The sequence below is a fragment of the Passer domesticus genome, chromosome 5, assembly GCF_036417665.1.
Source record: "Passer domesticus isolate bPasDom1 chromosome 5, bPasDom1.hap1, whole genome shotgun sequence".
Lineage (NCBI taxonomy): Eukaryota > Metazoa > Chordata > Aves > Passeriformes > Passeridae > Passer > Passer domesticus.
The window spans coordinates 17,265,239-17,285,739 of record NC_087478.1 but is presented as its reverse complement, the minus strand read 5'-3'; the positions used below and the strand labels follow the sequence as shown (position 1 = coordinate 17,285,739).

Below are 20,501 nucleotides of genomic sequence, written 5' to 3'. Positions count from 1 at the left end.
GCCACGCTCCGGACCAATGGGAGCCCCCCGCGTGCCCAGAGCTGGGCGGGGGGCGGGGCAGTGCTGTTGCAGCGAGCGCCGCCGCCATCATGAGAAAGGGCAAGCACGGGCTCCGCAGGGGCTTCAGAGCCGCCCGCCATTTGCATTTGGCAGCTGCCTCGGAGACCTTCTGCTGCCGGGGGCGTGCCCTGCCCTCACCCAATATGGCCGGCGGGGGAGGCGGTCACGTGCTGGCGGGGCTGGCGCTGCCGGCGCGCTCTGCGGGGCGGCCACGTGGGCGCGCGCGCGGTGAGTGCGGGAGCGGCGGCGGGCGCTGCCCGGGCCGGCGGGGCGGGCGGCGAGCGAGCGAGGGAGGGAGGGATGGATGGATGGATGGGGCAGGGCCGAGCCGAGCGGGACAGCCGCCAGCTGCCCGTGCCTTCGCTGCAGCCGGGCCAGAGGGCGTTCCCGGGAGCCCCGCCGGGCGCTGCTAGGCGGCCGCCCCAGCTCTCCGCCTCCCGGGCGCGGGAGCGAGCGCGGCCGGGCCGGGCAGGGCAGGGCCGGGCAGGGCGGGCGCCTCCTGAGGGTGTGCGCGGGGCGCGGTGCCTGCCCCTGCCGCGGGGCCTGGCGGCCTCGGGGCGGCGGGCGGGGTTCGCTCTCGGCCCGGAGCCCTCATGGAGCCCCCTCACAGGAGCGACCTGCCGCGGGCAGCGCTTCAAACCCGCCCCGGCCGGGATGGGCGGGCGGGGTCCGGTGTCCCTGCCGGGGGGAACGATGGGGGCGCGGGGAGGGTTGTGGGGCTGGATTTGGGTGGGTTTCAGTCGAGAGCATTCTGCATGTTTCTTCCCCGGCCCCAAGAGTGCCTTTTCTTTCTCTGTCGTGCCGTTGTATCTTTGGTCTGGTAGCGTTCCACGCTGCGTTTCCTGCCTCAACCTTCTCTTATTTTTTCCCCCTCTTAGTTTTTTGGTTTTTTTTTTTTTTTTTTTTTTTTTTACCCACTCCTGAAACTCATGAGGAAGTGTATATAAGAATAGTAACTGCAGTTTTTTCCTAACACAAGGAAAAAAAGCAATCGCAGCAACTAAAAGGTTTAAATCTGACCTCATGGAGTTATTAACTCTAGGTCAAACTTGTAAGAGCTATTAAAACGTAGGAAAAAAAGCCATGGAAATTTAAGATAGTACAAAATGGGTTTTGCCAAAGCTAGGTCAAGCCTAAGAGGGTAGACTTTATGCTGGGGTGCTCTTGGTGGTTCTGCTTAGATTCCTCCGTGTGGGGAAGTGACACGACTCTGTAGACAGATTTAACATGCAGTTTAGCAGCCAAATTCTATCGCAGCTCTTCTGAAGCGTATCTGAAAAACGTAAGTGAGCTAAATATGGTAGGTAGGTTTTTCACAGGGAGAGTAAATAATCTATATGAACTAATGATCCTTCCATTGAAAAAGTATAAAACAGCAACAAACCGTTTTTGATGAAAGTACCTCAGCTGTTTTTTTTTTTTTAATATATGAAACCCTAATATTTTTTTCCACCCAGTTTAATCCCAGAAAAAATGAGTCCTTTGTGTTAAAGATCCTTCTGGGTTCTTCTGTGATCCAGTCTTGATGTAGATTCCTGGGGGACGTCAGTGTGGCTGTGTTGTAAAGGCCTGAGGAGGATTCTTCTGAAGTTGCCAGAGTGTAATCAATGGACAAACCTATGTGTATTGCATATGATTATTCCTCTAAGCTTCATTATTAAATTATTTTTATTAAGTCAAAAGCTGTTTCTGTGGTTTTGGCATTTAAAAAATAAAAAATTGTAATTGCAAGTATTTGCTTTTGTATAGCAAACTTATTTTAATAATCAAATTCAGTGTCTACCTGTCTTTATAAATTCTGCTTGAATTTTGATGCTTGTCAGCATTAATTTCAACACAGCAAGTTATCTTGAGTCTTGACAAGACCACTGAATTTATTAGGCTTTATCTCAGAAACCTGGGTGTTGTCTTCGTGCTTTGGTTTTTTATCTTCTAGCATGTTTCCCTTCAGGGAATTTCGGTATCTATAATGCATATAATTATCTTCAAGATGTACAAGTATGCTGTCGTGCTTACTTTTTTCAGACATACAAAAGGATTGGAGTCAACAAGATTAAAAAAAAAAAAAAAAGCTTGTGATAAACTGTGTGTGGGCTATGTAGCTTCACTTCCATTCTGATTTAGGAAGCTGGGGACTGATTACTCATGTGGTTATCAGCTAAAGATACCCGGGGCAGGCTGTGTTGTAGATCGGTCAGAGGATAATGAGTGCAGTATTTATAGGGGATGGTAACAGCTCATTGTTATGCAGATGATGTAGTTAAAAAGGAAAAAAATAGAACTTCTCAGCACTTGGGTTCTTTTATAAGGATTTATTGGGTCCCACAATACCTGCAGTGTTAAGAAGCTGTGAGTTTGGAGTCAGGAATACCTACCTGCAGGTCACTATGCTGTTTCACCTGATGCAGGAGCTGCTCAAGTGCTGTGTTGCCGTGTGCAGCAGTGCATTGACCCTTCAGTGTCCATTTTTCTCTTCAGTTAACTTTGACCAGAATCATGAGATTCTTCTGCATTTATTGTAAGAATTCAGCAAGAATTTGTGCAGCATAAATTGCCTTGTGCAGGGAATTAATTCCTGCCAGACACTTTTTGAGGTATCCTGGTGTCAGTCCCATACCTGCTTTCCTACTCCTTTGGGATAAGGATTCTGTTGTAGCATAAACCACGGTTATCCATTCTTGTAAAGAAGTAATAATAGGCACAGGTTAAAAGGCTATTCCCACTCCCTGGGGTGAAGGGTTTGTTTAGGCTCCTGACAAGGCTCTGTCTTTTGAGCCCAGGCGTAGAGCTTTAGTTACAGTCTGCAGCAGAAGCAATCATAAGAAAAAGAGATGCAGTCAGTGAGGTATTTAAAATAATGTTCAGATGCATGCAATTTACAGGAAGTACCCATATTTCAGGATTTATTGGTGCTCATTATGAATACAAGGAACATGAGGTCACTCATTTGCACTAATGAACAGCACAAACATCAGTTCAGGAAAAGGTAGCTCTAGGAGGCAGTTGCTAAATGATCCCAGGAAATCTGACAACTATCTTACATCTGTTTGATGGACATATTTAGACCAAAACACAGGAGAAAACATCTCTAAGCAAAACCCCAGTTGTACCTTAAAAGTGCTGGTTTTGAAGTTTTTCTCTGTGAGAACAGAGCAAGAATAACCTAAATCTCTTGTCTTTTATTAAATTGTAATCTTAAAAGAAATTGGGAAGCTTAAATTAAAAGAACATGAAATAGATTTGCCCTGGTATCACCTGGACACATGATTTTTTGTAGTGATAAAATACAATATAAATACTTCCATAAGAATGGCTCAGCAGTGTTGTGAAATGAAGCCCTAGGGAGAGGGAGCCTTCATTTTTGGGTAGAAGTGTGAAATATGGGGTACAGAATGTCTCTTGCCATAGTGACACATGTGGGTGCCCAAGGGGATTTGTCCTTGTCTGGCCAAGTCCAGCCTGAGCTGCTGGCAAACTCGGGAGATCAAAGTACTCTGCTCTCAAGAGTTTCTCATCCTTGTGGATCCTCTCCTACTGTATTTGGAGCCCTGAACAAACAAGGGAGTGTGTTCTAAAGTCATGTGTGAATCCAGTGTGCAGTTAAAGTGGGGGTAGGTTACAAAGCTATCTGTCCCACAAATCACAGACATAACTGAGGTGACACTCAGCAGTGGGGCAGTATGGAATGCAAAGGGAGATAGTTTCTTAGGTAGGGTCCATGTTGTCTTGAAGTTTTTTAGGTGAAAATTAAAACAATTATATTTACAGATGGTGACATAAATTCTGAAATGCTTCTGAATATATTTTTTACTTCCTTGCATCGTCAGTCTTTTTTTTTTTTCTGGTTGTACACTTTCATGCCATGTTATTTATGTAATTTATTTTTACTTTTTGTTTAATAATAATAGAATATATCTGAATTTCAAATCCAAGATGGCTCAGAAGAGGAGCTCAAGTGGGCGGTCATTCCCATTGCTGCTGCTGCTGATTGCTGTGGCCTTTGTTCATTTAACTGTCTGTCCTTTTACAAAAGTGGAGGAGAGCTTTAACCTACAAGCTATCCATGATGTGGTGTACCACCAGCTGGACTTGGATAAGGTAAGTTGAAAATAAAGTCTTCATTGTTGGACAGTGTTAAAGATGGCAATTCCCTGCAGTATCTGTAGGATATATGTGGTGTGAATATGATTTATTTTCCCTTATTTCTAATTTGCTTATTTTAAGTAGATTCTCCTTTTTGCAGTATGACCATCATGAATTTCCTGGAGTTGTCCCAAGAACTTTCCTTGGACCAATTTTTATTGCTGCTCTTTCCAGCCCGGCTATCTACATACTTTCTGTGCTAAGAATGTCCAAGTTCTATTCCCAGCTGATAGGTATGAGAATTTCAAATCCTCAGAGATGTCACCCATTAGAGCACCAGTTAAAGCACTGTTGCTACATTTGGATCAATGGTTAAATTGTGAAATTCTTTTCCTCAATGAAGGAAAAACCATACTGTACTTGGGGCCAGCATGGCCATTCAGCTCCCTCTTTGGGGAGTAAATAACAGCACACAGAAAGTCTGTGCTAACAAATGTCAGTCAGTGTAGAAAAAACAAGTGTTCCAAGTCTCTTCAGAGAGTTCACTCCCATATGCAGTTCAGAAAGGATTGTTAACTTCGGCATGGAAGCATTGACCTTTGTGCAGAACTACCAGACAAGTTAAAAGTGGATTAGAACAGATAAACTAAATGGAATTTTGTTTGGCTTTTTGTTTCTTTGAAGGTAGTTATATTGTGGTATCTTAAGTGTTAATCTTCAGAATGTCTTTGCATTACATTATATAACATGGCTATTCATCAGTGATCTTTGATTCCTGTTTTTATTCTCCTGATAGTTCGAGCAAGTTTGGGGCTCAGTGTGATTTACACCTTATGGAAGCTGCAGAAAGAAGTTAGAAAACAGTTTGGAGCAACTACAGCATCAATCTTCTGTCTCATCACTGCTACTCAGTTTCATTTGATGTTTTACTGTACAAGAACCCTCCCTAATGTGTTTGCACTTCCATTTGGTAGGTATTTCATAGGAATGAATTTAAAAGTTAAAACTTTTTTTCAAATGTACCAGTAGTTAAAGCACAAGACCAAATTGTCAGACCAATGGTCAGACCAAATTGATATGTCTACTTGATTAAATTGTGTGGTAACAAGACTAGAAAGCTTGAGATTTCATTCTCTTTTTGCCATCTATGCTTACAGTGACTGTTTAATCAAGTTTTATTGAATCTGAGTACATGTGGGTTTTGTCAGATGGCTTTGATTAGCTAGAGGTTTGAGGACGCATGTCTAATGCATAAAGCACAGAGCTATGAAAAGGGATGAAGTATACCTGCAGTTCAAAAAAACCCTGTGAATTTGGTCTGCACAGGAAAGGACTTTCAAATGGGATTGTAGAAGCTGCACCATCTTCACCTTCCTCTTCTGAAGCTGTCTACAAATGCAGCAGTTTCTATATATACAGTAAAAAAAAAAAAAATCAGCATCTTCTCTACATATAGTTTTCCCCCAGAGCTGATGAAGAGGAAAATTAATCACATGTGACAGATATTTACTGAGTCACTAAATGCTTCAGTGCAAGTTGTTCAGCTAATAACATTGTGAGGTTGATGTAAGAGCCTGTATAGATGAGAAATGAGAAACAAAAGCAGATGAATTGTCAGATGAACTGTCTAGTAATGTCTCAGATAATTTATGTGTATTAAAAAATACAAGTTGTTTAATGATTTTGGACCTTAGTATTTAATGTTTTCCTTAGGATCCTGAGCACTTTACTATGTTGAGATTTAAACTAGAGACAACTTCATCTGTAGAGATATGGTGTGTCCTGCCTAATAATGTAAATGAATTTATAGATATTTTTCCCTCAGCAGTAGTCTGTAGTCTCATTTATATGTTTGAAATAGATTTGTGTTATGAATTTAGTATATACTTAGCCAAGAGAATAAACTAACTACCCAGCTGATATTGAGCAATAATAATTATGAATTGTAGTTTGAGAAGCTTTTAGTACTCCCTTAAGATTTGTTTTTCTTTTTCCCCCCCCAATAGCTATTAATATACTGCCTAGAGAGAGTTCCTATGTGTTCTTCTGTGATTATACTTTTCCTAATTGCTTAAACATCAACAGTATAAAGCTGTGCATTATTCCAAATTACATTTCTCTAGCAAAGGAAGAATTTCTGGACTAGAAATGGTAGGAAGACCAAGAGAGGATTGGTGGGATGTTAGAGGAACAAGAAGATAGCATTGAGTGTTACTCTTTAGAAAATAGTTCAGTATGTTGAATGATGATTTTTTTGGGTTTTTTTTGTTTGTTTGCAGTGCTCCTGGCATTGACATTTTGGATACAGCAAAAGCAAAGGCCATTCATTTGGTTCTCAGCTTTGGCGATTATAGTCTTCAGATCAGAGCTCTGCATATTCTTAGGCCTCATGCTCCTGGTGACGTTATTAACTAAAAGAATCTCCATTTTCAAGGTGCTTTCCCATGCTGTTCCTGCTGGAATGTTTTGGTTGGGTAAGTGTTTGCTTGGAAGAAAGCAAATGACATTAAGTGCAAGAGAAGTCTGAAGTTTTGACTGATTTATCTGTTGAATGGCCCTTAAGGGGTTTTTCTGGGGGGTGGCAGTGGCGAGAGGGTAAGTGGGGTGTTTTGAGTTGTTATTGCTTTAGTTTGATTCAATTTGCTAATAACATGACAAGATTTTTTAAATTTCTTTCAAAATTTCTATGTGAGGAAATGGATGTGTGCAGAGCAGAGAAACTACTGTGGCCTCTGTCTTTAGATGCTTACAGTATAATGTCCTGATCTTAAAGAGGCTGAGATGTACAAGTTGACTTCAGTACAATTAATACCTGGCTGTAGCTACTTGTGCATATTATCAGTTGTAGTATGTATTGCTATGGTGATAAGCTGAGTCCCAGGATAAAATACAACTATGTGATAGACAGAGATACCAAGCAGGAGGGTTGTGGAGAGAGTTGCAGTTCAGCTCTATTCCATTATTAAATTAAATTTAACTGCTTAATTGATCTCCATGCTGGAGAGGTTGAAAAATTCCCTTGTCTCTACCCATCCGTGGAGGACCCTCGTGTGTATGCACATAAATACTCTAAGCTGCTCCACCAGCCTACCTGATTAAAAATGCTGTTGTCAGATATGTGGCAATGACCCCTGGCAGCATGCTGTCCCTTGCACAGAGTGCACAACAGAAACACTAAACAATTATGCCAGGTGCATTTGGAGGCACCTCATGATGTACAAGCTTGGAGGTCCAATGGGAATGAACCACTGGTACTCCCCTTCCCTATTTGAGCAAAATCCTTAAATACTAGAACAGTTTTCACAGAGCTGAGTGGAGGAGATAGAGCTGACAGTTTTGCTGCTTTCTTTTTGCCTTTCATCCCTTATTCTCATTCTTCCTCCACCTGTTGAATAGTAGCAAACTTTATGATTGTGATTGTTTTTTAACTTAAAAAATAATTGTGGCTTTACAATAAAAATTTATTTAGTACTTTTGAAGTTAATGTGAGCTTCTTATCATTCATTACGTTTAATGCTCTTAAAACTCTTCTAAAACAAACCTCAATTAAACCCTTTTTTTCAAACCTGGGGTTGGAGTGGAGTGAATCCCAATTGGATTCATGTCTAACATGCTTCTTTAAAGGCTTCTGTTTAGAAGTGCCTCCCTTCCCTGCACGACAGACATATTCAGCCTTCTCTGTGGTTTTGGGTGAGGCTTACAATGCATGCTTCAGTCTATGTTGGTCTCAATATGCTGTATATGTGCTATTCAGATGTGTTAGTTTGCTTTTCCCTGGTTTTAAGTTCATGCAGATTTGTATCTCTTTAATTCTTCTAGGGCTAACAGTTGCTGTGGATTCGCTATTTTGGAGGCAGCTTGTGTGGCCTGAGGGGAAAGTGCTCTGGTATAACACAGTTTTAAACAAAAGTTCCAACTGGGGAGTATCCTTTGAAACATCCAGAGAAAAAGAATACTGCCAGCCAAAGCCCAGACTTGATGTGACTTACTTCTGAGACTCAGGGTGTTAGATTCTACTTTTCATTATTTAAAACTTATGAGACAATGTCTGTCCCTTAGATGTTTCTTCAAATTGTAAGTCTCCTAACTTTTTTCTTGCCTCTTTGTATTCTACCAGTATAAAGCCAGGTTTCTTCCCCTTGCTGTTTCATCTTGCCCATCATTAGTGCCATTTGATGTGTCTCTGTTGGGTAATGTGAATGTAATTAAGCAACTGCTTTTAGTTCTCCGAAGATGAGACAGAAAATGAAAGGCTGGTAGAATGTGTATACAAAAAGTATACTGCATATTTGCAAAATTTGTGGGTACTAATGTAAAGAATAGTTACTTTACTTGTTAGCAGTGAAAGCATCCTTAACTCTTTTCACCTTGAAGACTTCTCCCTTCTTGTGGTATTTCTATTCAGCCCTGCCTCGTGCTTTGGGATGCAGCATAATATTTGTACCTTTAGGGGTAACAGAAAAGAGAACTCGGATTTTACTTTTGCCAGCACTGGGCTTTATTTTCTTGTATTCATTTCTCCCACATAAAGAGCTGCGTTTCATCATCTATACCTTCCCTGTTTTCAACATAGTGGCTGCTAAAATGTGCTCACGAATGTAAGTTCAAAATCCAGTTTGTTGGTTTTTTTTCCTCTTAAAATGCAAAAGGAAAACTATTAGTACTATTTTTATGCACTTTTTTCATCTTGAACTCTGGATCATATGAAAATAGTCATATGCTGTAGAAAGAATTTCGAGGTCTTCGTACCCATTTGAGTGCAGAGAGAAGTGGAAACAGAAAAGTCAAATGCTTTGATGGGACTATTTGGGAAGTCTGGAGGAGAATTGAGAATAGAGCCCTAATTTTACTGTTACAGTGCAGTTTATTTGCCAGAAAAGAAGAAATATTCCAGTGTACTCCTGAGCTGTTAACACAGTTTACCTCAGGAGATAGTTTAATACACAGATGAGGCTCGTGAAACGTGGAGTTAAATAGTTCTGTTTGGATATATTAAGTAAACAAACTGTAGTTCAGAGTTTAACTTCTTTTAAAGAGATTATATGCATAGCTGAAGTTTTTAATCACAGAAATACTTAGCTTTATTGATAAGTTTGTCTTAACTTTATTAATGAGAATATTCTAATTTAAATGTCACTAGAAGTTAATTTTCTAGAAATTGGTAATAAATAGATACCATACAGGGTTAATAAAATTTGTATTAATCTTTATTGTATAGAAGTGGAGTTCCTGTAGCAGTTGTGTCACAGTAGTCAATGACCAGTATGAAAAAAAATAACAGTTTATTCTTCCTTGTTTTTCTCTTCTTCAACAGTCTGAATAACTACCGGAGATCCTGGCTGTACAAACTTGGATCGTTCTTTATTATAATACATCTTCTACTTAATGCTGTTTATTCAGGAACATCTTTATATGTTTCACATTTCAATTATCCTGGAGGAGTAGCAATTCAGAAGCTGCATGAGTTGGTACCTTCAACAGCAGGTATGTAAAGCTGGCTTGAGGTACGTTCACCTAATCGTAATTTCAGTATATCTTTTCATGTATTGAATACTACTTCTTCAAACTAGGTACGCGCATCTTCTTTGTTACTATTTTGTTAATTTATTATTAATCACAGTGTACTTGGAAGAATTTTGAAACTGTATTCTATTTTCTTTATTTATGTAGATGTCTCTGTTCATATTGATGTGGCTGCAGCACAAACGGGAGTTTCTCGGTTTCTAGAAATCAATTCTGATTGGAGGTATGTTCTGAATGAGGTATTTTGATCTATGGACAGTAGCCTGCTTTTTCTTTTTTTGCATATGCATAGGAGCAAGCATTGCAAACACAATTTCTGGTACAGCGAATTTATTAAACCAGCTTAAGAACAGTATGAATCTTCAGATAATTTGTCTGCTGTGCTGCCATTTCAGAAATAAAGCACTGCAGTGTTTTTTCATTGTTTTGGATGATTCTGATTTGCCTGTATAGTGTAGAAAATTTCAAAGAACAAGAGGAAATGGCCTCAGGTTGTGCCAGGAGAGGTTTAGGTGTGATACTAGAAAAAATTCATTCATGGCAAGGGTTGTCAAGCATTGGAACATGCTGCCCAAGGAAGTGGTGGAGTCACCATCCCTGGAAGTGTTAAAAGTTGGCTCTTGGGGCCATGGTTTAATGGTGAATGTGGTGGTGGTGCTAAGGTGACGATTTGGCTTGATGCTCTTCGATATATTTTCCAACATTAATAATTGTGGGATTCTAAAGACATCAGAAACAGCACAAAAATTGTTAGCTTACCAAACTTTATACCAATACATTTAATGCAGCTAGGTCTGATACCTCACTAGACCTTGTGAAACAGAGCTTTCTTGGCAGAACAGTGTATATAATTATTTGTCTGAATGATGTGTGGCAGTGTGAGGCTCATGTACATTTTAATATTCAAAGTCTGTTTTTATGTGGAACATCCCTCATATAGATTGGATTGAAGCTGCTGCTGTGAACACATTCATTAGTTCTGAGGGAAGGCTGTTGAGTGCTTTGTTACTATGACCAGCAGTGATACATACACACTTTTTAAAAAGAGTTGGAGTATTGGAATGAATAGTAGGAGACATTTTAAGGTGGCATCATTTGCTTTTCAGGATGAAAACCAAGTAGTAGGCACCTTTCTGATTTTAAGCCTACCTCTTCAGCTGATCATAAGTTTTTCATTTAAATGAAAATGATCTTAATGAAAATTATTCATTAGAAGGTGACACAAAGCCTCCCTTCATACTGCACAAAACAAAAGCAACACAAGCAGATTTTGATTTAAGAAGTATTCTGAGCATAGAGTTCTTTTTCCCCAGACACAGTATTCAAGATCAGATGAACATAATTTAATTATTGGTATGTTTAGAGATAAAAGTACTTTGGAAGCAAAACAGAAGAAGGAGAAAGAATGCTTCCTGGGGAATTATAAAACTCATCGATCTTGCTATGCCTTTTTATTTCCAAGCACTCTCATGATGATGGTACAGACTGTTTAAAACCTTCACAATTACCTATCTACTGTTTATTTGAGATTGGTTTTTTGTATGCTGAATCTAGAGAAAGTCTTAAACCATTAATTGGGAGGAGACATTAAGCTGCTAGAGTACAAGGGATAGAATGTCCATGATAGCTAAAATGTTTCAATATTTGGGGTTTAAAATATACTTAAATACACACACTACTCTGAATACCCTCTCAGTAGTGCTTCATTCCATTGAGCTTTCTGAGTTGACGAGTGTTGGATTGCTTTGGGTTTGTAAGGCTTGTAAGGCCTAGTGGGATTGGAAGGTGAATTAATAATATCCCTGTCACTGATAAATGTTTCATGGTGTTACAGCTACAGAGCAGTTTCTCTCTCGCTTTTATCTGTACTCAGCAGAACAAAGGCTAAAGGAAGGGCTGATTCAGCATAAAGTTTCACATTAAAAAAATCAGGCAAAATCCACAACTGTGCATCATACACAGGACTACCACTTGGTCTGACAGCACAGCAGTGCAAAGTTTGTTGGCACCAACTGTCCATTTTCTCCTTGGCTAAGCAAGTGACATCCTTTCAGATGGGTGAAAACTAACTTAACCTCTTCTTAGACAGTATATGTCAGGTGGAAACAGATTAGGGATGGGGTGGCTGTGAAGGATGATGATTCATCAGGTAACTGTAGTCCATAAATAAAAGTGTCTTAAAGTTATCAGCTTTCAGTAGTATGCTCAGATTAGATCTATTTGCCTCAAGAAAAATGCAAGCGATCTATTATTTTTCTTCAAAGAGTGATTGAAAGGAGCTTGATGCAGGTTCTTACATGGAACAGGTGTTACAATCTTGTCTTCAATTAGTGCAGTCTCTTTGAACCCTGAATAAATATGCTGTGTAAGCTTAAAGTATTTAAAAATAGTAAAAGTTAGAAATGCATGCAGCCAGATGAAAGGCCTTTTACTTGCTGATGAAGAAAATGCGAAATTAGTAGTTGGTAAGGTTGTTACAAAGTAATGCTGTTCCTTCTGCCAGTTTGGATGCATCTACTCACCTAAGGGGTATTGTGATATTTTTGGAAATAGCAGGTGAAATTAGCATGCAATTGTTTCAAAAGTAGAAGACACCTGTTCAGTGTGCAGTCTAATTCTGCATTATATGGTGTATTTAGTGACACTTATGAATTCTGTCAGCCTGGGGTCTTTTCTGAGTTAGCAAAATTTTAGTTAACAATTCACACAAAACCTCTGGTTTTCTGCAAAATACTTCCTTCAAATATCTTAAATCTTAATGACTTCCCTGTCAGACAGCATTATAAAAATATCAGTAGAGATTTTTTTCAGGGAGTTTAGGCAGGTGAGAGGCCAGGCCTGCAAAGATGCAGGCTGGATTTAATCCTAGGTGCATTTAAGGGTATGTAGGGCTGGGACTGCACCGCTTCCCTTACCTGTGTCCACATCTGCAAGGAAAGTTACGGCTTGAGTAAGATGCCTGTGAGATGTGTGGAAGGATTCAGGGACCTAAGAATGGGAGCTCCAAGTGCTGGTAGAAAACAGTTCACAGAACAGGGCAACAGAAAAGGTGAAGAATGGGGCACTGCTCTTCACTCAGGTTGCAGAGCCTAACAGTGGTTTATGGAGTGTTTTGGGATTAATTTAGCTCTTTCTTCTCCTTTGAAGTTGCTGGATTGAGTACTCGATCAGGCTGCCATGTCCAGTATGAACATCCCAACCTTTAGTTATAAATTGCACCTGACTCTCCTCAGTGAATGTAGAAATAACTATAGCAAAGTAGAACCATGTCCTCATGAGACAGTGAGAGAGATCTGTCTCAATTCCTAGAAGAAGGAAGGAAAATTAAAGGGACTCATACAGCTCTTAAGAGATAATGAATTTCATTTTTGGACTTAGATCAGATGAAGACTGGCTGAAACTAGATCTTTCACATCCCTGTCAAATGGCTAAGTCATTTGTTTTCTCATCCTGTAAATTCCCTCAATAGCTAAATCGAACATAAATCCTTTTAAGAAATAACTGTAAGCGTACATAATAAATAGTCCTAGAACTCAGTAGTTACTTTTTTTTTCTTTTTAAATAATTATATATATAATTTATATGTATTCTGGTACTTAAACAGTTCATAAAAGCTGACCCAAAGTGACCTGCCCAAACATGTAGTAGATCAGGGAACTGAACTTAGAAATAACAAGTGCCAAATTAGTGCTGTAATTGCCAGGCTCCTTCTTTCCTCCAGAATTCAAGGAGGTCTTCTCCCTCTGTTCTGAGGCTCCTACTCTAATGTATGACTACCAGACGAAAAAGGTTTCTGCTTAAGTTCCACTTAAAGTATTTTTTAGAATGACTAAAAAACCCCACAAACAAACAAAAAACAGCAAAAAACCCAAACAAAACAAAACTCCCACATTTCTCCAAATGCACTTCCTGTAGAGTAAAACTTAAAAATTGGTGCAGTTTCCTACAATCTTAGGCTTTGCAGTGTCCTTTCTCCACTGAATTCAAATAGGGAACTAGTAAGAAATTTTCTAGGAGTCATGATTTACATGACAATAGCAGCAGAAAGACTTGCATGGAATTACTGATCCTACATTCTTCAAAAATACTATTTCCTCCTCTAGTACTATTTAATCAGGAGATATAACTGAGAATATTAGTTTCTTTTTGTGTTTAATCTTGGATGCTACATGACCTCTGCAATAATGGCCATCTTTAATAGGTAAAGCAAGGAATAAAAATAAACCTTCTTTATTCTTTACAGGTATGACAAAAGAGAAGATGTTAAACCAGGAGACCAGTTGATGTTTTCTTACACACATATACTGATGGAAACAAATCCTCTTCAAATATCACATTACAAGACAACCCACAGGCCACTGGCAAATATACCTGGCATCAGTAAAATTGGGTTGAACCTTACTGCACTACCTCCTTTTACTTTAAACTTGAAACCAAAATTAGTACTGTTGGAAAAACTTCCTCTATCGTCTTGACTGTGAATTTTAAGTAAGTCTTTTGATGTGATTTTGCTGATGATTGAACTATATAGACAACAGCAAATTGTCATTCCAGCACTGCAACTCAGCTTCTGTGGAGAGGCACAGAAAATCTCTGTACCAGTTGGTATTTAGCTCCGTCCTGTTTTCTTACGTAAATAATACAATGCATTCCTAGTTAGTATATGCTCGGTTTACTGAGTTGTATTGTTAGATATGTTTAAAAGAGGTTGCCTACAAGTTTAGTGGTATTAAGTAAAACCTGTCTACTTGATTTGGTAGTCTGTTTCATCATGTAGTACAGGTATGTCCTAATTGTCCTGTATAAGATACAAAACCAACAGGTTTGTGCTAGGGCAATAATTTAATATGTAATCTATGTGTGCAAAGATGTATTTCTTTATGTATCTGCAGCATTGTAACCCCCTGAGCTGTCAGATTGCCAGTGTGAAACCTAACGATGTTATAAACATAGGAAAGCCATATTCATCGTTGCTTCATCATAATTCCTAATTGTGCCCTGTAGGCTACCAAACTAATGAAACATTCACTTAAAAAGCAGTTGGACCTCTTGACAAGCAAGATCTGTTTCATAACAGATTTCAGTACTAAGGATGATTATCTTCATTCCAACAATTCATGAAAAAGCAATAACTTGGATTTCCTGGGAAAAAAGAATCTTTAAAATAATTTTTCCCCTCTTCTGCTGTAATGGTATCTTAATTTGCAGTGTAAAAATTACCTATGAAAATGTCCACTTTAAGATAGGTGCTGTTTTTGGTTTGGTTTTTTTTATTAAGTAATCCCTTACTCTAACGTGCCATGTGCTGCATTCTATAAACTAGAGTAAGATTGCATGCTCTGTAGTTAGTTTTTTAGTTTCTTTATTGGATGTTTTTGTTAAGGATGTCTGCATAGATTGCTGAATGGAACAAGAAAGAAAGGTTAATTTCTGGTTAGGGCCAGTTATAATATGACAGAAGCTCCATTAGTGTAAAATGTCAGAATAAATTATCATGGGCAGAAAACTATTCCTTGCTGACTGAAAACTTGAGTAAAATATAATTATGGAATAAAGTGGTTTGTTTTTTTTGTTTTGTTTGTTTTCTTTTTATTCTTAAACTTGCTTGATTTGGGAACTACCTTTACCTGTGTATGTTTCAGTTTTTAGGACCATGTTTTCTTTTTATCCTCTAGATTATGTATCAGTGGAACTGATCAGGTGGGGTGGAGCCTGCTCCCTCGAGGGTGGCTGTTGTTCCCCAGGCTTCCTTGGTCTGAGCAGATCTGGCAAAGGCAACCTGCAGAACTTGTTGGTCCAGTCTCTGGCCGCTCTTGAAATTTAAATCATTCAAGTATTATCTATTTGACTTGTCTTTGGAAGAAAACCTAGCTTCCTCCAGAGCCAGTTTGAACATCAAACAATTCAGAAGAGACAGAAGGAAATACATGTGCAAATAGCTGCAAATTTGGAACCACACAAAGGAAAACTTTTGTTTGAGGATGTAGGTAAGCCTTCATGTTAAGGCTAATCATTGACTTCATGTAACTCCCCCACACTGGAATCCACAACTCAAGAACCCAAACTAAAATTTATCCTGCCTGCCCAGGTGTATACAAATGTCTGTGTAGTTGCTCCACCTTTCCACATCCCTGGTTGTCAGAATCCCTCTGCAGGAACTTGCTTCTATCACCTGCAGAGAAAACCTAGGGCTACTGTGCTTGCAGAATAGGCATCTCAAGCTACTGTCTGAAGTGGCACTAAATATGTACACATGAGGCATTTAAAGAGGTTAAGCTTGCTGAATTTCATAGATCATATAGAATCCTTTCACAGACTTGTTCTGGTGTGTAGGTGCTACCTGTGGGACTTAAACCAGTGATGGTGTTCAGCTTTGGAGCTCAGGTGTGCTACTATTCACAGCCTCATCACCAATGGAAATAGAAACAATCAGCTCAAACTGGCCTTATACTCTATTCATTTGGGGTCGAAAAGGATAAAATACATACAGTGAGACAGGAAAGAGATACTGGATTGCAGTTTTGAAGAGTGTGTGAAGTTTATTTGTGTCCTGTTACATCTTGTCCATATGAGGTTATTGAAAGTGCTTAGCTTGAAAATCTGCAACTTTGGTTTGGTAGCTAAAAGGGCTAGATTGTGACCCAGGCAGTGCATGGAGCACCACAGTACCTGGGGCTATATGACCTCTGTAACAGCACGTATCAGGGCAGGTTTAAGTTGGATAATAGGAAAAGGTTCTTCACCCAAAAGGTGGCTGGGCACTGGAACAGGCTCCCCAAGGAAAGTGGTCACAGCACCAAGCCTGCCAGAGTTTAAGAAGTGTTTGGCCAGCACTCAGGCACATGACATGACTCTTAGACGTGTCCTGTGCAGGACCAGGAGTTGAACTTTGATAATCCTTGTGTGTCCTTTCCAACTCATGTATTCCTTTCTAGCTATGATTCTATGGTAACTGCCTCAGACACAGGCCATGAATATTATGGTGGCTCTCACTTGGAATAAGCAGGGGAAGCTAGTGAATGGGGATGAAGATTACTGCAGTTTTTCCCTAAAGGCTGCTTGAATAAAAACACCAATCCTTGGAACAGAAACGAAAGCCATCTCTCCTTAAATGAATTTTCTCATCTCCAAGTCTTGTGTTGCCTTTCTTTAGCTCCACAAGAACAATAGAGCTTATTTTCTCCTTTAATATAAATTAATATTTTATGCACTTGCATGGAGGAAAAAAGTGAGTTTAAGTTCCCTTAAATACAAGAAGGCATTAAGGATGTCTCCTGCTTCTTCTACAAACTTGAAGTGGGATAGTTCAAGTTCTTCTGCATTTGGGGGACATAGGAGGAAGTGTCAGATTAGAGAATGAATTGGGCATGTAGGACAGTGACTGAAGACTTAGACTTTTTGAAGGGACTTTAAAGTAATATGTTTCTCATGCCTGTTTGAGTTCTTAAAAGAAAAATACCTTTTGACTTGACTGATTACAATAAAGTTCAGCTTTTCTTAACAAAAACAGAAATAAGATGAGCATATTGCATTAACTGAAGGTTGAATTAACCTGAATAAAGCAAAAAGATAGTACAGTTCATATATAAGGCTGGTATAGAATGAGATTTATTTTAGGGTGTCTTGTTTAAACTCCTCAAGGGTCAATGTTGTGTAGCATCACACATTGCTCTTTCAAGTTTGACTTAATTTCTTGGAAGAAATGCTTGTTCCTGTAAAAAGTCCAACTGATTATTTGGACAAAAATATGTCACCATGCCATTTCACATGAAGAAGGTGAATAATCAGTCTTACAGCCTGAGATGTAGGACATTTTGTTGTAAAACAAAATAAAGTAATCGCATGAAAAAATGTTGTGGAACTTGCCAGTAGAGGACATTTCTGGAAGCTGAAAGTAAAAGCTGCTTCAAAATAAAGGTAAAGAGATGACTCTTGCATCAAGAACCAAAAGATCAAGGAACAACTTCCAGTTTCTACAGTGTCTAACATCAAGAGCTTGAAAAAATCAGACTATATTGATCTTATACCTGCCCTAAGTACTTGCTATGGGTCTTCTCTCTCAGGCTAAATTGGGGTGAGGAGACATGGAGAATGGTTGTATTGGATCTGACATCAAATACATTTATCTGCTACCACCGAGGAAAAAACAACACATCTCAGGTTCTAACCTTGTTTATCCATCAGAACACAACCTCAATGCAATCTATTTGTGCAACGCATTCTGAAACACTGAGCACACTCCTTTTTCTTGCTCCCTGGCCATTTCACACATCCCCTTAGTGAGAGAGCATTCAGAACAAAGCTTGAGATTGTGCTGCTGCTCCTGCAGTTAAGAGTTGTTCCAGGACCATTCTTATTTTCCTGAATACTTGTAATGTTAAGGAACTTGAAAATAGATATGAGTTCTTAGCATTGGTTTGCTGTATCAATTTGAATGCAAGAGTGTTTCCTTTGCATCTGACAGCGTTTTTTCATAACTTACAGGAATTCCAGCAATCATAGCCTAGTGTTGCTTTCCTTTAGTACATGTGCTCAGACTTACATACTCCCATTCTAGCACCACCTTCAAAAAGCATTCCTTCGTAATATTCAAAGGCTCCTTCCTGTACGGGTGACTTCACTTTCTGTTTGCAAGAAAAGAAGAAGACTTTTCATCGAGCTGAGCTTATCATTGATGTAAACAAGAGTGTTTAGCCACAACTATCTCAGTGAGCTGGGTACATAATTAGTCTCAACTATGCCAAAACTAATGTTAGGAGGCTGTTAAACAGTGAGACATGAAATGTATTGCTACCTGCTTAACATGTGACACCAAAGATTAAAAGGGTATTTGCAAAAATTCCTTAAGTTAAATAACAAATACCTCTACAAAGATTTTCTTAATTTCCTATTTATGTATGTAGGATTTCAAAGTGTAACTGGTCCATTTTGTATGCAGCTACTTATTTTATATCAGCTCTTTAGATAACCATGAGCAACTGTAACTAATTTTGGTTGCTCATTTCAGACCTTTATGATAGAAAGGGCAGCCAGTGTTTCCTCTCAAATTCTACATCTTACTGTCATGGTCAGTCTTTCACCAATTCTGCTTTATTTCAGCTACAGCTGCCCTTGGTTCTGTACCAAGGCTTCATCTGTCAGTTTGTGCCAAGTATAAGGTAAAAATGCTGCCTGAAATTGAGTCCACCTTTTCCTTTAAAACTGCCAATTTAGGAAGCTGGAAGAAGGCATTGGTTCATAGATTAAATAAAGGAATCGGGGACAGCTTAAGCAAAGATCCAGTCCTTAGAACCCAAGTTGATACCTGAGTCGGGGACATCACCGTGGTTACTGCTTCTGGTTGGCATATTCATTTTATGAAATCACTTTTGGGTCAGCTTTGCAATGAAACCGAGAATGTAAAGGATCTCTCTTTCTTGTTGCTAAGAATAAAGCAAAAGACGAATGTGTTTGTGAAATAGTAAAATGCTTAGTTTATAAAATCTAAACAATCTAAAACTAGAAAGTGTTATTTGTTAATTGTGTATTATAGATATACACATGTGTGTGTGTATTTAGTTTTCCTGTGTTTGGAGGTAATGAAATGAAAGTTTAATATGGTTGGCTCTGAATAATGACAGGGAAAAAAAAAGCTACTTTAAGGGAGAAATTTCAAAAATTGTAAACATCTACTCTGAGCTGTCATCAATTCAATCAATTACATCCTTACGCTGGTCTTGACACTGCTCTGGTTGAGATTTCAGTTCTTTATAAATTCAGAAGCTACTTTTGAGAAGCAAGGGGAAACTTTGAATATTGGTAGTAAATGCTCACTCACTAAATTCTGCAGACACGTTTCCTTCACTTGGACTTGGTGGGCAGGGAAAGAAGCCACATATAAAAAGAAGCACATGTGGGGGAAGCATTATCTCATGTTTCTGAGGCATCTCAGTAGATACATTCCATTATATACCCTTCACAAGACCTGAGTTCTTTGAAAAGGCTGTTGCAGATCTCAACTTCTTCCCCTTCCTACCTTTATTACTACAAACTATTTTTGGTTTATAGTTGTCACAGCTGCCTACTTTTACAAGAAGCAAAAGCTTTAAGATTTTTATGATGACCAAGTATCATCTACACTTTACTTTCTATGCTAACACTGAAAAAAGTCTGCTCACTAAATTTGTTTCTGAAGTTGCTAATGTACTGAAAGTATCTGTTTAAGTATCACTGTTGCAGGGTCACCATATTATGCTTTAGGGAACTGTTTGCTGCCACAGGGATTGGTGCAGCACAAACTGAGGTTGATGAGAACTCCCACTATTTACAGCTTAATTAATCTGAGGGAAAGCAATGTAAAAATAGGGGAGGGGGTCTTATCTATTACAAGTATGAGAAGGGTTGTAAAAACATAAAATTTTAGCAATCACTGAGAATTTACATTAAAAATAATAAGGCAAACTCAACACAAAACACAGTCACTCAATAACTTACCTCAATCTTCAATGAAAGCTTTCAGCCCTTCATTTGGAATCATTCTTTGCTGACAGGCAGCAGTGCCTGATCTGAAGGAGATGCTGCTGTAACTCCTATAGAAGGATCAAGGCTTACAACTGAAAACAGCAACTTTATGTTCTCAGTTTCCCTTATTTTTATTTAAGAATTAAATGTTTCAATTTTAAGGTCCTTTGGGCTTGCATATTATCTTTAAAAAAAATTGAACATAAGCCTTTAATAAATTCTTAACCAAGCTCACACTGAAAGAGTGTGGTCTTAAGAACTAAAAATCTTTAAAAGAACTTTGAAAATCCAAATGAAACCAAAATGAAAATGGGAAATCACAGGTACAAATAAAG

General features: G+C 39.0%; 1 protein-coding gene across 6 annotated transcripts in view; it reads left to right on the top strand.

Annotated features, from left to right (window-relative positions):
- Positions 1-78: 78 nt before the first annotated feature.
- Positions 79-20,501, top strand: part of ALG12 (ALG12 alpha-1,6-mannosyltransferase) — a 34,004-nt gene continuing 13,581 nt past the window's right edge. For 2 of the 6 annotated variants that reach the window (XR_010363494.1, XM_064422173.1), the window contains exons 1-10: positions 79-288; positions 3,969-4,158; positions 4,304-4,436; positions 4,940-5,113; positions 6,423-6,617; positions 7,963-8,066; positions 8,518-8,741; positions 9,458-9,627; positions 9,814-9,889; positions 13,910-14,154. Coding sequence is in view for 4 of the 6 variants with exons in the window: in XM_064422173.1 (XP_064278243.1) it covers positions 3,994-4,158; positions 4,304-4,436; positions 4,940-5,113; positions 6,423-6,617; positions 7,963-8,066; positions 8,518-8,741; positions 9,458-9,627; positions 9,814-9,889; positions 13,910-14,141 (1,473 nt within the window). In the remaining 2 variants the exon portion in view is untranslated. Of the gene's footprint in view, positions 289-769; positions 1,343-3,968; positions 4,159-4,287; positions 4,437-4,939; positions 5,114-6,422; positions 6,618-7,962; positions 8,067-8,517; positions 8,742-9,457; positions 9,628-9,813; positions 9,890-13,909; positions 15,237-15,341; positions 15,654-20,501 lie in introns of those variants that run through there. The other 4 variants (XR_010363493.1, XM_064422172.1, XM_064422174.1 and 1 more) reach the window with 4 other exon arrangements.